This window comes from Crinia signifera, chromosome 8 (genome assembly GCF_055691185.1).
Source record: "Crinia signifera chromosome 8, ASM5569118v1, whole genome shotgun sequence".
In the NCBI taxonomy this organism is placed as follows: Eukaryota; Metazoa; Chordata; class Amphibia; order Anura; family Myobatrachidae; genus Crinia; species Crinia signifera.
The window spans coordinates 69670960-69688376 of NC_139224.1; the positions used below are offsets into that span (position 1 = coordinate 69670960).

The 17417-nt window shown below is 41.4% G+C and overlaps 1 protein-coding gene across 3 annotated transcripts in view; it reads right to left on the reverse strand.

Moving 5' to 3' along the window:
• The window catches only part of SEPTIN3 (septin 3), a 169653-nt gene extending 156434 nt beyond the window's left edge, over positions 1 to 13219 (reverse strand). For 2 of the 3 annotated variants that reach the window (XM_083156655.1, XM_083156654.1), the window contains exon 1: positions 13091 to 13219. In XM_083156655.1, the coding sequence (XP_083012781.1) occupies positions 13091 to 13100 (10 nt within the window). In that variant the 5' untranslated portion in view covers positions 13101 to 13219. The remainder of the gene's footprint in view (positions 1 to 13090) is intronic. The other variant, XM_083156656.1, reaches the window with a different exon arrangement.
• Between the last annotated feature and the right edge of the window lie 4198 nt (positions 13220 to 17417).

Below are 17417 nucleotides of genomic sequence, written 5' to 3' on the forward strand. Positions count from 1 at the left end.
CTCTCTCTTTCTCTCTTTTTATATATATATTTATTTATATATATATATATATATATGTGTGATTCGGGATAATCAGTCTCTTATATTTAGATCTGCTGATAAAGGGGGTGCCCTGGTTATCCAGGATGCAGATAAATATCATGCACAAGTGATGTTACATCTCAATGATGTGAAGACATACAGCGCATTATCTAAGGACCCGACTGAGGATTACAAAAAGACTCTTGTTCAAGTTTTACAAAAAGGAGTTGATCAGAATTTCATCCCTAAGAAATTGATGGACAGTCTAGTCCCCAAATTTCCTATTGTACCGGTTTTCTATTGCATCCCAAAGGTGCATAAGTCACTTGTCGACCCCCCGGGTAGACCTATAGTGTCTGCCCGTGGTTCCTTATTCCAATTAGTGTCGGTGTATGTTGACAGTGTACTGCAACCCAGCATAAGAGCACACCCACATTACCTGCTGGACACTTCTATGCTACTGCGCAAATTGTCTGTGGTTCCTAATTGGGGTACCGATACATGGCTGTTCACTATTGATGTTTGCAGCCTGTATACGGCTATACCCCATAAAGAAGGGCTTTTAGCCTTAAGAAAGTTTCTGATTGACAATAATGACTATGATGGTCCTAATGTCAATCTTGTGGTTGAATTGCTCGAGTTGATATTGACAAAGAACTTTTTCCTCTACAAAGATAATTTTTTTGTTCAAAATGTGGGATGTGCGATGGGAGCTGCGGTATCGCCATCCTACGCGAACATTTTTATGTTCGATATTGAGAACAAGTTGTTTTTTTCTGATCCAGTGGTAGAGGAGAGAGTTCTTTTTTATACACGGTTTATTGATGACCTCTTGGTGTTTTGGAAAGGTCCCCCTGAAGACTTAGTGGCAATCCTAGACACCCACAATTTAAGTGAAAGCCCCATCAAATTCACTTTTACTATGAGTTCAAATCGTATCCATTTCTTGGACGTGTGTATCACTTTAAATGAAGGTATTGTAGAGACGTCTTTATTTACAAAAGAAACAGATCGCAACAATTTATTGTTGCCTTCTAGCTGCCATCCAAAGGGATTGATACAAGGTCTCCCATATTCTCAGCTCCTTCGGGTGAAACGTATCAATTCTAATGATGAAACATCGATGGTTCAACTTGATGAAATGGTTGACAAATTTGCAGCTAGGGGGTATGACAGAGATTCTTTAGAGACCACTAAACAAAGGGTGGTGAATCTAGATAGAAATCTGTTACTTCATAGTGTACCCACTAAAAAGAATAATACCACTATGTTTCCTTGGGTCAATACATTTAATACTTGTAGCAGCAAAATTAATTCTACAGCAAAAAAATTGTGGCCGATAATACAGAGTGATCCAGAAATTAAGGTTGATAATTCTCGTTTGATGTCATGCTATAAACGTCCCCCCAATCTACGTGACCATCTAGTAAAGACATACACACCAACCAATATGGATGGATCTAAGAAATTAGGTTGTGTGCGATGTCCCTGCACGACTTGCAGGTTTATGATTCCCGGTTCCATATTCTATCATCCACATACTGGTAAGGTACTTACTATTCGACACACGCTCTCATGTAATTCCCGCTATGTGGTTTATCAAATTTTGTGCCCATGTGGCTTAAGCTACATCGGGAAAACTGAGTGTAGCTTTAAAGATCGAATGGCTGGACATCGGTCTTCGATCTCTAAGGCCATTAAAACTGGTAAAAGTGAGCAGCCAGTGGCTCGCCACTTTGCAATTGCTGGACATAGTATTGCATCTTTGAAATACCGCATGATGGACCACGTGGCACCCTCTCTACGGGGGGGCGATCGTGGTCTTCGATTATTACAATGTGAATCTAGATGGATCATAAGACTAGACACAGTTGCCCCAAAAGGGCTTAACGAAAATATGGGTCTTAATGTTTTGCTGCAATGATTCTAGTGAGTAGATTTCATAACTTTCATAATTTTTATGATTGATTATTTTTGATCGATGGTTTTTCGATATCCTCAATATTTGACCTGTGATCCATATCGTTGTTATGCTAACCCATTATAGAGACTGTCCGCTATATGTTATATGTTGTTTGTTATTCATTTATAAGTGGTTTTAGTTATTTTGTTATTTTTTGCTGTGTCTATTCATATATCACGTTTAATTAATGATACTAAATAAGGATTTTAGTCCGGATTATCATTATAATAATTGTCCATTTTGATGGACTTATATGTTATAAGATGGTTTTGTGTATCACTAAGTGGGTGATTTTGATTATGTTTTCTATGTTGATATATTGCTTTAGACATTGCAACTTAGTAACGTTTGATGATGTCATCTGGTAGCGCCGCCTGGCTGGGCGTGGATCCTGGCTGAAGGGCGCAGTGTTCATTATTTAAACAGAGTCTGTTTGTAAGTTCAATGAGCCTGACGATAATACTTAAGTGTATTGAAACGTTGCTGTGTCATCGTTGTTTGCAATAAAAAGCTTTTAAAACGGGCTGGAGTGCGACACCTCTGTGGATTATAATTAGCGTGTTTTGCTGTGTGGGCACCCGCCGGAGCTGAACCTATAAGTGGCTGTGCCGGATCTTCTGTGGACTATATATATATATATATATATATATATATATATATAACAAAAGAAATACCCTTTCAATGCGCTACTAGATATCTGTCGGGGCAGCACCTCTATTAGTCCCCCCTGTTAGTGGGGGAAGTGGGAGAAATGGAGAGAAAGAAAAACAGAGTGCGCCCCTAATGTTGATTCCACCACCAAAATCTAATCATTAACCATAAAGTAATGGTAATTCCAACACAATATTCACAATTTATGGTTTAGTACAACTTTTATTAAAAACACGTAGTTTTCATCTGTGCAGTATGATTCATACAGAATATGGAAATACACCCAACGCGTTTCGTCGGTAACGACTTCCTCAGGGGTAAAAATTTCTAAGGTGGTAGAGAAAACTTAATTAGCTATAGAACAAATTCAATTAAAAAATAGATTTACTTTATAAAAATTGGGTAGGTACATACCCGTACGTTGGTGGGTAGTGAGATTATTCACTCCCTAGGTAAGTAAACCTTCTAAAAAACGGATCCTATAAGGATATTAAATATAAGGTGCACCGCTGCATCTAAAATAATAATAGATAATCAATTAGCGAGAACAAAGGAGGAGAGCAAGAAAGAATAAAGAATAATATATGGGCGTAACCGGTACAAATTTGGCACATACCAAATTCCAATTGTATTCCAATAATGGATCAAGGTAGTAGTAGATGTCCTTCTAAAAGATCAGATCCTATTAAGGATCTTAATATTTAAAGCTCGGCTGCATCTATAATATAAATAGTAAATATAAAATATATATGAAAAGGGACAAGTAAAAAAATATAGAAAATGGGAAGGGATACTTTCTCAAACAGATTTAGCACCTACCAAATCCCGTCTGAAAACGTGTGTAGGTCCAAAGATAATGTAGAATGAGGACTCCTATAGAATCAATGATTGGGGACTGGTAAGTCATATTAAATATGAAAACTTTAAAATCCATATAGTATGATGTACAAATATATATGAATAAGTGCAAAGGGCAGTCCTAGTACAATTCAATAAGTTCATAAAGATATTCTTAAGACATTCCAGTACTTTGATATAGGAGTTAAATTTCATACAATAACGCATACAGTTTTACATTTTGTTACAATATCACACAATTTATGTGTCAGTCATGGAAAAAGGGGGAACTATGTCACCTCAGGCATTCCAGTATATTGTAACAGTTACTGATGGTAAAAGCAACTGGATAAAATGATACATGTTGCAATTCAACAGTACAAACAGTCATAGGTGCGTTGCTATAATATATGCATACTAAAATGTTTTAGCAACCGCACTGCATACATAGTTCATTTAACATGCCAAAAAATCAATTAGAGTAAATTTCAACCATTAACATACCTCTGGATAAAGAACACAGCAAGCCAACAATGAACCAACTGCAGGTAACAGGTGGGTAGACTGGCTCAGTATATATAGGGATATAGCGAAACGTCACTTCCGGTTAGAGAAAAAAATATTACGTGGGTGATACAGTGCTTTTACAGTTCACAGTGTGTCTGCACATGCCTAGGGCAAATGGCCAAGTTATAACGATCGCTATCAACACAAAGAGAATCCCCAATTAGTAAGAATAGTGGGAGAAAACTAATAATGAGCCGCGTGCGTTCCACGCGACGTCATCAACTTGTGTCCACATGCGTTCCATGCGGCGTCATTTCCGACAGGCTGTTAATATGAGGAAATCAGCCGTCTGCGTTCCACGAGACTACAATACTGCGTGCCATTGCGCCGATCCTATGGCTTCATTTCCGTCTGTTGGGTAGACGGAACAAGCCATTGTATAATAGTACCTCATTGCGTTCCACGGGATATCACTTCCGCGTTCCAACAAGCGGTATGTGGTATCTCGTCCATCTCTGATAAATTACTTGATTTTGGAATATTAAAATAATTATTATGATGTAAGAAATAAAGGGGATTGTTTTAATTAAAAGTGCATACCTAATTCGGAGGTCAATATCGTCACCAACATCGATGGCTCATTCTTACTATTTTTATTTTTTACAATTTTAATTTTTTATTATACTGGACTGGGAGAGTACAAAATAAGAGTGGGTGGTCTCATAATAATTAGTGACCCATTTCCAACATAAGTGAGAAGTGAATTAATAAATGATAGTAAATAAATAATAAAAAATAATAAAAAATGACGAAAAAAGAATTTTAGCCAATAGAGTATAAGTCGAGGTGTTAACATGGTGTGAAATTTACTCTATTACAGTAGGATACTCGTATTCAAATATGGTTATATGGCCATATGATGTGGCCTTACAGAGTCAAGGATAAGAGTCAGCATTTACATAGTGTAAATAACAACCTTAGATAGATTCCAGTGCTTGGTGGAAAAAAGGTGGGTATGGGTGGTGTACTTAGTCAGACTAATATGTCAGTATTGTCTTCATATTGACACTTTTAGTCTGACTAAGTACACCACCCATACCCACCTTTTTTCCACCAAGCACTGGAATCTATCTAAGGTTGTTATTTACACTATGTAAATGCTGACTCTTATCCTTGACTCTGTAAGGCCACATCATATGGCCATATAACCATATTTGAATACGAGTATCCTACTGTAATAGAGTAAATTTCACACCATGTTAACACCTCGACTTATACTCTATTGGCTAAAATTCTTTTTTCGTCATTTTTTATTATTTTTTATTATTTATTTACTATCATTTATTAATTCACTTCTCACTTATGTTGGAAATGGGTCACTAATTATTATGAGACCACCCACTCTTATTTTGTACTCTCCCAGTCCAGTATAATAAAAAATTAAAATTGTAAAAAATAAAAATAGTAAGAATGAGCCATCGATGTTGGTGACGATATTGACCTCCGAATTAGGTATGCACTTTTAATTAAAACAATCCCCTTTATTTCTTACATCATAATAATTATTTTAATATTCCAAAATCAAGTAATTTATCAGAGATGGACGAGATACCACATACCGCTTGTTGGAACGCGGAAGTGATATCCCGTGGAACGCAATGAGGTACTATTATACAATGGCTTGTTCCGTCTACCCAACAGACGGAAATGAAGCCATAGGATCGGCGCAATGGCACGCAGTATTGTAGTCTCGTGGAACGCAGACGGCTGATTTCCTCATATTAACAGCCTGTCGGAAATGACGCCGCATGGAACGCATGTGGACACAAGTTGATGACGTCGCGTGGAACGCACGCGGCTCATTATTAGTTTTCTCCCACTATTCTTACTAATTGGGGATTCTCTTTGTGTTGATAGCGATCGTTATAACTTGGCCATTTGCCCTAGGCATGTGCAGACACACTGTGAACTGTAAAAGCACTGTATCACCCACGTAATATTTTTTTCTCTAACCGGAAGTGACGTTTCGCTATATCCCTATATATACTGAGCCAGTCTACCCACCTGTTACCTGCAGTTGGTTCATTGTTGGCTTGCTGTGTTCTTTATCCAGAGGTATGTTAATGGTTGAAATTTACTCTAATTGATTTTTTGGCATGTTAAATGAACTATGTATGCAGTGCGGTTGCTAAAACATTTTAGTATGCATATATTATAGCAACGCACCTATGACTGTTTGTACTGTTGAATTGCAACATGTATCATTTTATCCAGTTGCTTTTACCATCAGTAACTGTTACAATATACTGGAATGCCTGAGGTGACATAGTTCCCCCTTTTTCCATGACTGACACATAAATTGTGTGATATTGTAACAAAATGTAAAACTGTATGCGTTATTGTATGAAATTTAACTCCTATATCAAAGTACTGGAATGTCTTAAGAATATCTTTATGAACTTATTGAATTGTACTAGGACTGCCCTTTGCACTTATTCATATATATTTGTACATCATACTATATGGATTTTAAAGTTTTCATATTTAATATGACTTACCAGTCCCCAATCATTGATTCTATAGGAGTCCTCATTCTACATTATCTTTGGACCTACACACGTTTTCAGACGGGATTTGGTAGGTGCTAAATCTGTTTGAGAAAGTATCCCTTCCCATTTTCTATATTTTTTTACTTGTCCCTTTTCATATATATTTTATATTTACTATTTATATTATAGATGCAGCCGAGCTTTAAATATTAAGATCCTTAATAGGATCTGATCTTTTAGAAGGACATCTACTACTACCTTGATCCATTATTGGAATACAATTGGAATTTGGTATGTGCCAAATTTGTACCGGTTACGCCCATATATTATTCTTTATTCTTTCTTGCTCTCCTCCTTTGTTCTCGCTAATTGATTATCTATTATTATTTTAGATGCAGCGGTGCACCTTATATTTAATATCCTTATAGGATCCGTTTTTTAGAAGGTTTACTTACCTAGGGAGTGAATAATCTCACTACCCACCAACGTACGGGTATGTACCTACCCAATTTTTATAAAGTAAATCTATTTTTTAATTGAATTTGTTCTATAGCTAATTAAGTTTTCTCTACCACCTTAGAAATTTTTACCCCTGAGGAAGTCGTTACCGACGAAACGCGTTGGGTGTATTTCCATATTCTGTATGAATCATACTGCACAGATGAAAACTACGTGTTTTTAATAAAAGTTGTACTAAACCATAAATTGTGAATATTGTGTTGGAATTACCATTACTTTATGGTTAATGATTAGATTTTGGTGGTGGAATCAACATTAGGGGCGCACTCTGTTTTTCTTTCTCTCCATATATATATATATATATATATATATATATATATATATATATATATATATATATATATATATATGAGAGAGAAAAAGAAAGTTTCAGAGGGCGCTAGAGTAACACAACAATTGCGATAAAAAAAATTAAATGGATAAAATACCCTATTCCTGGTGTAACAAATATACAAATAATTGTACAAATATGCAGTTTAGGTGGATTAATGAATCAAATACAGTTCACAAATATGCACAACTCTGATGGGTTGATAGCGGAAAGCCCAACGCGTTTCGTCATTCTCATGACTACATCAGGGGCAACTTCATCAGGAGCAACTCAGTAATAGCTATGTAAATCCGAATCAAGAATGAATTTCAGAATTTCACATTGATAACCAGGTAGGCAATGTCCGATAATAGCCAAAGAGTGTGTATTTTCTCCAGCAATTACAGATTAGGCTTAGCGGAATGAGACCCACACAATAAAGATGTCCTAGGGGAGTGTGCATACAGCATAAATCCACCTTGGTGAATGCACAAGCTTACAATCTATATTCCCTACCACATGTACACGCACATACAGACATTCTAGGGTTAATTTTTGTTGGAAGCCAATTAACCTATCTGTATATTTTTGGATTGTGGGAGGAAACCGGAGTACCCGGAGTAAACCCACACAAGCACGGGGAGAATATACAAACTTCGCACAGTTAGAGCTATGGTGGGGATCAAACCCATGACCTCAGCGCTGTGAGGCAGTAATGCTAACCATTACACCATCCGTGCTGAACCTACTTTTAACCATTTATCAGCCCCTTGCCCACTGCCCAACAGACATCAAGGACAGCCCTGGGCTTCAGCATGGGCAGGTAAATTTTGCAGGGAGGGGAACCCTTCAATGCGGGGGTCCCCACTTCCCCAGGATCCCTGCCCATGTTGATCAGTCAGGGGGTGAATGCTTTGGATGGAGGAACTTGTATAAAAAGTCTCCCCCAGCTGATTACCCTGCTTGCTGGTTGGGCCCGGTGCTGGTTCTTATTATAATGGGGAGTCCTACTTGTTTTGTCCCCATATTTTGGGAACCAGGACTGGCTCTTGAGCCTGGTGCTGGTTTTAAAAAATACAGGGCACACCTAGTCAGTTTGCCCAGTGATTTGTTTAAACCAGGACCGGCCCTTTGAGCCCGGGCTGGTTATGCTCAGGAGGGAGACCCCACGCCATTTTTTTCCCATTTTTTTACACAAAATCATACATGTCTTCACATTTTCATGACTAAAAATCGCAGATTTCCATGACTAGAAATCGCACCATATTGCATTTTTGCCATGAATTTGCATCTCATTAATTAGTCAAATTCTGGGGGAAAAATATGATAAGGTGGGATTTCGGAACCTTCCCAAAAATCACATCCCATTAAATGTCACGCATAATATCAAATACAGAAAAAATCAAAACAAACATAAGAACATATACCAGAGGGCGGTATTTTTACCTCAGAGGCGAATAAACGGGCTCTACAATTTAGGATCATGGTTCCATGCCTGTACAACCTCTACACTTCCATAGTGCTAAGTGAAAAGGGCAGCCATTATCACCATCTTCAAGTTTAATTCCCAAGAACCTCATATTAAGCTATTCCATTTTTTTTTGTTAAGTCCCCCTGGACTAGTCATTCCTAATTGAAATTGAATAATCCACTGTGATTCCTTAATGAGCAGTTGTTATTTAGCATGAAGGGAGCACATGGTTGATCATGAAGTATACAAGCAATTTCAGGGATTGACTTGCCTCCTTGAAATGCCTTGCCACCGGTTGGTCAATATCTCGACCCCTAATTGCTAAACCAATAGATGACCTATGTCTGGCCACTCATTCTTTAAATGTTCATGTCGTCTGGGCTACATAATGCAGGGCACATGGACACGCAATCATGTAGACTACATAGTTATAATAAACCTTATGTCATAGTTTTTTCACAGTGGGTGTGCTTGAATGTCTTACTTACAGGATATCAAAAATTTACAAGTAATGCAATTGTTGCATTTATAGCATCCCGCAGATTTGACATATACATTGGGATGGCAAATCTTCCACATTCCTGTAATATTTGTTCTAACAAGGCGGTCTTTTAGATTCCTACCACATCCATGTTTGGAAAATGGGCAAAACCATGTGCACTGTCTGCAAATGTGACATATGCAGAGAGAATTTAATTTGGGTGGGGTGTGTTGAAACTGAAATCTAAATTGCAGTGTAAAAATAATGCACCCAGTATTTAACCCGCACAGAAACAAAATAACTCACACAAATCTAATTCTCTCAGCACATGTTACATCTGCCCCACCTGCAGTGAACGTGGATTTGCCCATTTTCCAAACAAATTTGTACTGCGATCAGATCTGAATGGGATGCGGTCATCTATTAGAATGAACTTAGGTCTACAGTCATTAGGTCGACCCCACTAGGTCGACTGGCAGGAAGGTCGACCTGACTTAAGGTCGACATGGGCCAAGGTCGACATGACTTAAGGTCGAATTTGCATAAAGGTCGACATGAGGAAGGTCGACTGGTCATAAGGTTGACATGGGTTTTTCACTGTTTTTTGAGCCGACATGTGCCGACAGGCGGTATTTCATGCCCTACCATCCACTAGGGTGTGGTGGGAGAATAAAATAGTGTGCCGAGCGGAGCGAGGTACCGTGCCCGAAGCATTGCGAGCGAAGCGAGTGATGCGAGGGTCCGATTCTCATTGCCAACTGTGTCCATGTCGACTGTGTCGACATTCGGACCAAAAAACAGTGAAAAACCCATGTCGACCTTATGACCAGTCGACAGGGGCGGGCTGGGCCGGGGGGCAGGGTGCCATGTGCCCCCCGGGCCGCTCAATCGTTTTGTGTGCGGGCCGCCGCCGCCACCTTGCTCTGTAATCTGACTCTGTCTGAGGCTGCTGCTGCAGCCACGGGCACGGCTGACCTGTCTGGTTTCTGGTCTCCAGAAACATGGCCGCCGGCCTCCTGCACTGAGGACACGCCTAGTGCAGGAGGCTACTAGTGGAGGAGAGTGCACGGCCCGGGTCACAGACAGTGCACTGCAGCAGAGTATCAGATGGAGCAGGCTGCCAGCGGTAAGGACTCTGCCCTTTATTGTAATGCACACTGAGGCAGCCCGCCCCGGAGTAGTGGCTGTATGAAGTCACCACCCGGGGAAGGTGGTGTCAGACTAGGGAGACTGCGGAGGGCAGGGAGGGGGTGTTTGTAATTGTATGGAGCTGTTTTGTATTGTTGAGAGGGGGATGGTGGTATTATATATATGTATGGATTTGAATGAGGTGTGTCAATGTATATATGATTGGATTGATATAAGAGAGGCAGTGTATGTATGTATGTATGTATGTATGTATGTATGTATGAGAGCAGCAGTGTATGTATGTATGTATAAGAGCAGCAGTGTGTGTGTGTGTGTATGTATGTATGAGAGCAGCAGTGTATGTATGTAGAGTATGTATGTATGAGAGTGCCAGAGTATGTATGTATGTATGTATGAGAGTGCCAGAGTACTGTATGTATGTATGAGAGTGCCAGAGTATGTATGTATGAGAGTGCCAGAGTATGTATGTATGTATGAGAGTGCCAGAGTATTTATGTATGTATGTATGAGAGTGCCAGAGTATTTATGTATGTATGTATGAGAGTGCCAGAGTATGTATGTATGTATGTATGTATGAGAGTGCCAGAGAGTATGTATGTATGAGAGTGCCAGAGAGTATGTATGTATGTATGAGAGTGCCAGAGTATGTATGTATGAATGAGAGGGCCAGAGTATGTATGCATGTATGTATGTATGTATGTATGAATGAGAGTGCCAGAGTATGTATGTATGTATGTATGAGAGGGTCGGAGTATGTATGTATGTATGTATGTATGAATGAGAGGGCCAGAGTATGTATGCATGTATGTATGAATGAGAGTGCCAGACTATGTATTATGAGAGTGCCGGAGTATGCATATATGTATGTATGTATGCGAGTGCCGGAGTATGTATATATGTATGTATGTGAGTGCCGGAATATGTATGTATGTATGTATGAGAGTGCCGGAGTATGTATGTATATATGAGATTGCCGGAGTATGTATGTATGTATGTATGTATGTATGTATGAGAGTGCCGGAGTATGTATGTATATATGAGAGTGCCGGAGTATGTATGTATGTATGTATGTATGAGAGTGCCAGAGTATGTATGTATGTATGTATGTATGTATGTATGAGAGGGCCGGAGCATGTATGCATGTATGTATGTATGAGAGTGCCAGAGTATATATATATGTATGTATGTATGAGAGTGCCAGAGTATGTATGTATGAAAGTGATGGTGTATGTATGAGAGTGCCGGTATATGTATGTATGATAGTGGTGCTGTATGTATGCGAGAGGCGGTGCATGTATATATGTAGATGCGAGGTGGAGGATGGACTGCCACTCCTGGGCCTGTCCTTTGTGCATGCCCCCCAGGCTAAACTTTGCCAGCCAGCCCCTGCCAGTCGACCTTCCTCATGTCGACCTTTATGCAAATTCGACCTTCCTCATGTCGACCTTTATGCAAATTCGACCTTAAGTCATGTCGACCTTGGCCCATGTCGACCTTAAGTCAGGTCGACCTTCCTGCCAGTCGACCTAGTGGGGTCGACCTAATGACTGTAAACCTAAGTTCATTCTGACAGATGTCCCGATTCCATCTGAATAAAGGCCTATATGTATATTACATTTTACTGATAAAGAAAAGAACTGGAGCAATTTATTGACTCTGTCTTTTGTGAAACTATATTTTTCTAATGATTCTTGTTACAGTACATGTTGCATTTGTAATTATAGGGGAACATTAAGAAGGAACAATTATTTTTTATTAAGCTTCCTTTGTAGCATCATGTCTTCAGGCCCCCCTGACTACTCATAATATTGTTTAGTGTTACTATCAGCTGCTATTTGAGACATCTCTTTGCTGTGCTTGCATGCATCACTATGTTACATTATGACGAATAGTGTTATTATCATACAGACATTAATGCTGTAGGACTAAGATCTATACATAACATTTTGGCAGCATTTCTATGACACTGTCACATCCTGGAACTCATCTGTACGAAGCTGATCTCGGCCTATCTTTCATACAATGTTAGCATCGCATGCTATCAGCCATCCCTTTGTCATTGCTGTGGATAGATTTCAACATTCATTTTATCTAGTTTTTTAATATCTGGAACTCATCTGTACGAAGCTGATCTCGGCCTATCTTTCATACAATGTTAGCATCGCATGCTATCAGCCATCCCTTTGTCATTGCTGTGGATAGATTTCAACATTCATTTTATCTAGTTTTTTAATATGATGAGTAATGTGTCCTGTTACTCCAAATTACCATTAATTCCTATCAAACACCCTTCTTCCCTGTCTGTGGTATCTTCTAGTCTGAGCCTTTTCCACTGCCAAATTTTCCTTTTACCTTTATATTATTGTTGACCTGCAACTGCTGTTTAAACATATCCCAAACCTGCCTTCTTCCATCTCTTTCTCCTTCACGATATCCTCTCAGTTTTCTCTGCTCCCTTCTTCAAAATCTATGTCTAGCTCTCTTGTATACTGTAGATCTCTTTGTTTGTCATTTTCATGTGCTCATTATTGTAGAATTGAATCAGTACCAGTAGAGAGTAACATATTGTTGGTACTATAAAATAGTGTATCAAATCATTTGCACTCCTTAAATGATCCACAAAGGCCCTTACCTTTAAACATCAATCCTGTGTTGTCAGTGCTGATGACGGTTGCTCCTTTCTTTCCCTGCTTTGAGTTATTTTCCCTCCCCAACTACCTTCCCCTCCTCTCTATTTTAAACAAGGATGCTGCTGCTCCTCTATTCACGTGACCTGAACACTGAGCATCTAAGCAGCTTCCCTACAGATGCTCTCCAACATAAGGCAGAAGAAGGGGAGCTCAGGGGATGCTAGAGATATATATTTGTTGCATGGCAAAATTATATATAAAGATATAGATATATAGATATAGATATATAGAGATATAGATATATATATATATAGATATATATCTATATCTATATATATATATATATATATATAGATATATATATATCTATATATATATATATATACACATACAGAGTACCACAACACTCGCCATCCCTGCGAATGGGGTGCAAGCAGCACTCGCCATTCCCAGGTTGGGGTGAAGTGACCACCCCAACCTGGGAATGGCGAGTGCTGCTTGCACCCCATTTGCAAGCAGCACCCAATTTGCGAGTGCTGCTTGCACCCCATTTGCAAATTTACTTGTTTTTTATGCCTTTCTGAGCAAAAAACACATGCCATGGCATCACATGCCAACGATCGCATCGGTCGCATAGCATGTGCCACTAATGTGCCCGCGATGTGCCCGCGACCACCGCGATGGGCACCGTACTAAGTAAAGAGTACCGATATTTAGATAGAAGGAAATCCCTGTGGGGTGCCGGCATCAGTTGGCAGGAAGGGACAGCATCGGGGGGGGGGGGGGGGGGTAGAAATTCATGGGCCACATAGCAAAATACGGAAAGCCCCCCTACCCCCTGTGCCAATATCAGGGCAAGAGAGAAGGAGCAACAGTGACGGGGCACAGAGGGAAGGAGTGGCAGCAACGGAGAGAGAAGGGACAGTAAATGGGAGAGAGATACAGTGACGGAGATATCTCTCCCAATCACTGTCTCTCCTGTGAAGTAGGGGCAGGTATAGAGAGAAAAAATATATAATTGAAATACTGTAATAATCTCTTATATATTTGGGTACATCTGTCACTCAAAGTGTGTGTGTGTGTATAACGCTGGGTGGAGCCTCTGACTCACATGACTGACTCACATGACAGAGAAGCAGCCCAGTGAGCCCACAGACAGTGCCAGACACCCTCTGCCTCCCCATGTTGTCCAGCACTGCTACTCCACAGCCACCAGGTGAGCGCCCCCCCCGCCGCGCCCGATTTGTGGCAAAAACACCCCCACCGCCCCGCGACCCCCCCCCACAATTTGCGGCAAACCACCCCCGCAACCCCCTCCTGCGATTCATGGCAAAAACACCCCCGCGACCCCCCTCCCGCGATTCGCGGCAAAAAGAACCCCCCGTGACCCCCCTCCTGCGATTCGTGGCACACCCCCCCCCCCCGCAATTCGCAGCAGCCCCAGGATTAACTGGCACATGCAAAACACTGACATGGCTATGGTCGACAATGAAAAAGGTTGACATGAGTTTTCCCATGTTGCCCAGCACTGCTACTCCACAGCCACCAGGTGAGCACATTTACATGTGTTGACCTTTCTGTGTTGATTTTTTCTTGTGGCGATTCGCGTCACACCCGCCCCCCCCCCGCGCGACCCCCCCTCCCACAATTCGCGGCAACCCCCCACCGGAACCCCCACGAACCCCCCCCCCCCTCCCACAATTGTTGACCTTTCTGTGTTGATTTTTTCTTGTGGCGATTCACACATCCCCCCCCAGCAACCCCCACTCCCGCGATTCACAGCACACCCCCCGCGACCCCCCCTTCCGCGATTCTCGGCACCCCACCCCGTGACCCCCCCTCCCGCAATTCGCGGCACATCCCACGCGACCCCCCCCCCCTCCCACGGTTGGACTTTCTGCGGTATTGCCACACGTTCTTTATTTTAGGTGCCGTTACAGGAGTGGGTTAATGCGCCTCTTCTAACTCCTTTTACTAATAGTAATAATGTCCTGCCGTTTGTGATGACACCGTTACCGGTGACCAAACTGTTTGGAGACCACACATTTATATCTGAGCGCTCCTTTAGTGGGTTGCGCCCAGGAAAAAGTGATCAGGTCCTCACGTGAGCCTGGATGCCCCTCTATTAACAAATCTGTGGGGGGATTTAAGTCCAGGGAGGACATGCATGCACCCAGGGGTGTGTGGTTGGGATACCACTCTCTGGGTTGCACTGGCACACAATGGCACACGAGTACGGGTCTCAGTATGGAATCAGGACCACAACACCAAACGGGCACACATAATCAATCAAAATTACAATGTAAGAAAAATAACAAACAGCTGTCTGCCTGTGCACCACTAGCCGGCACGCGCTTCGCAGTTCAGCTTCCTCAGGGCCACCTAGTTATAAAATAAATAAGATATGCTACATTTTTAATCTCCTATGTTGCCTAAAAAAAACCTATGCCCACCCATGCCACAGTTGGGATGGAATATCGGATGAGTAGTATTGCCACAATACTAGGGCATCAGCAGCAGCACGGATGGGACTCCAGCTCTTTTTTTTAGAGGGTCCTGCTGTCTAATGGTGTGCACTGGAGTCCTGTCCGTGCTGCTTCTGCCCTGATATTTCCAATCATTGACCCTTCCATCCTTCTCCTTACCCTCCCATGCTCCTATCCGATCCACTCCACTCACCTGTCCTCCTTCCCTGCCTGCTGCCGTATCATGCTTTCACCAATCTGCCTCCTCCCGTGCTCACCTTCCTGACAATTGTTTCCCACACTGATTGGGGAGAGTGGGCTGGTGGATACATCCCTGCACAGACTGCAGACATGCTGGTGCGGATCTTCAAGTATACATGCAGCAGAATGTCAGTGTCAGCCAGCATTCTCTCCTTTCTCTGAATCAAAGCAGGGCTCAATGACAATCATTGGATTTGTAGTTCATTGTTAACTGCACAAAGTTTGACCAGTAAAAGATAAACTGCAATTACCATGATGCCACTGTTCCTGCTTCTCTGGCTGGCCGGGTGCCACTGACAGGTAACTGAAGCTACATCCCAGTGGTGGACTTTACACTGTGACGCTCTAAGTGGCAACCACATAATGGTCGGTCCAGGCCTGCTGGTGTGGGCAGGGGGAGCAGCAGGCCCTTAAAACAGCTTGGACCCCATAACAGCTGCACCCCTTGCATCCTCAATAGGTATGCCACTGCTGCACAGTGTATTTCTACTTTCGGGATCAGGATCAAATACTGTAGACATTGAATATAGCTGTATATTGGTGATTCAGACTAACTTTCTATTCAATTTGAACTATATAGTCCGAATTGAATATAAAGTGACCCTGAATCGTACTATGGGGTCGATCCTATTACACCCGAAGGGTGCAGATTCTACCGGTGTTTGTGAATTGTCACGACACCGGGAGCACTTTACGGCGGGCAGAATTCACTGAAAATTTTCAGCTAATTCATCCCTGCGAAGGGTGTGAGTTAGGATTAATCCGGGTGCCGTTTTCAGCGGCACCCGATTGGGAACTTGCACCCTTCTGGGTTAATAGGAACTGTCCCTATATGTACGCTACTTTAGTCCATGGGTCCCAAACTGAGTGCCGAGACACACTTGTATGCAGTGCTATTTTTCAGCAGGCTCCAGCAGGAACTGAGGCCCTTATTCTAGTTCACTCTCTGACAAAATCCTTCTTAGATGGACAAAACCATGTGCACTGCAGGGGGGCAGATTTAAAATGTGCAGAGAGAATTAGATTTGGGTGAGTCATTTCGTTTCTGTGCAGGGTAAATACTGGCTGCTTTATTTTTACACTGCAATATAGATCTCACTTTGAAGTAAAACCCCACCCAAATCTAATTATCGCTGCACAAGTAACACCTGCCTCACCTGCAGTGCACATGGTTTTGTCCATCTAAGAAGGATTTTCTCAGAAAGAGTGAACTAGAATAAGGGACTCAGTTCCTACTGGAGCCTGCTGAAAAATAGCCCTGCTTGTAGACACTTTTAGGGGTGGCCTGAGTTAGTTGATCAGGACCAATTCGATTAGTTATGGTCAATTTAATAAACAAAAACAGTGTTTGTGGCTTCCTACCATAACATATATAGGCAACACAGAAGCACAACCCTGTCCACTACCACAAAAATGAACCTAATGATGACATATAAACACAATTTCACACAAAAATGCTCGGTGGCAGGGCTGATGCTATGGTGTTCCGCGCCCCTCCTGCAAACTATAAATTTGCACCCTTCCATAGTTTACAAAGAAAACAGAATTGTGTTAAAATATATAGTGCACAAAACAAAACATGCAGCAGTAGGTGAACAGTGTT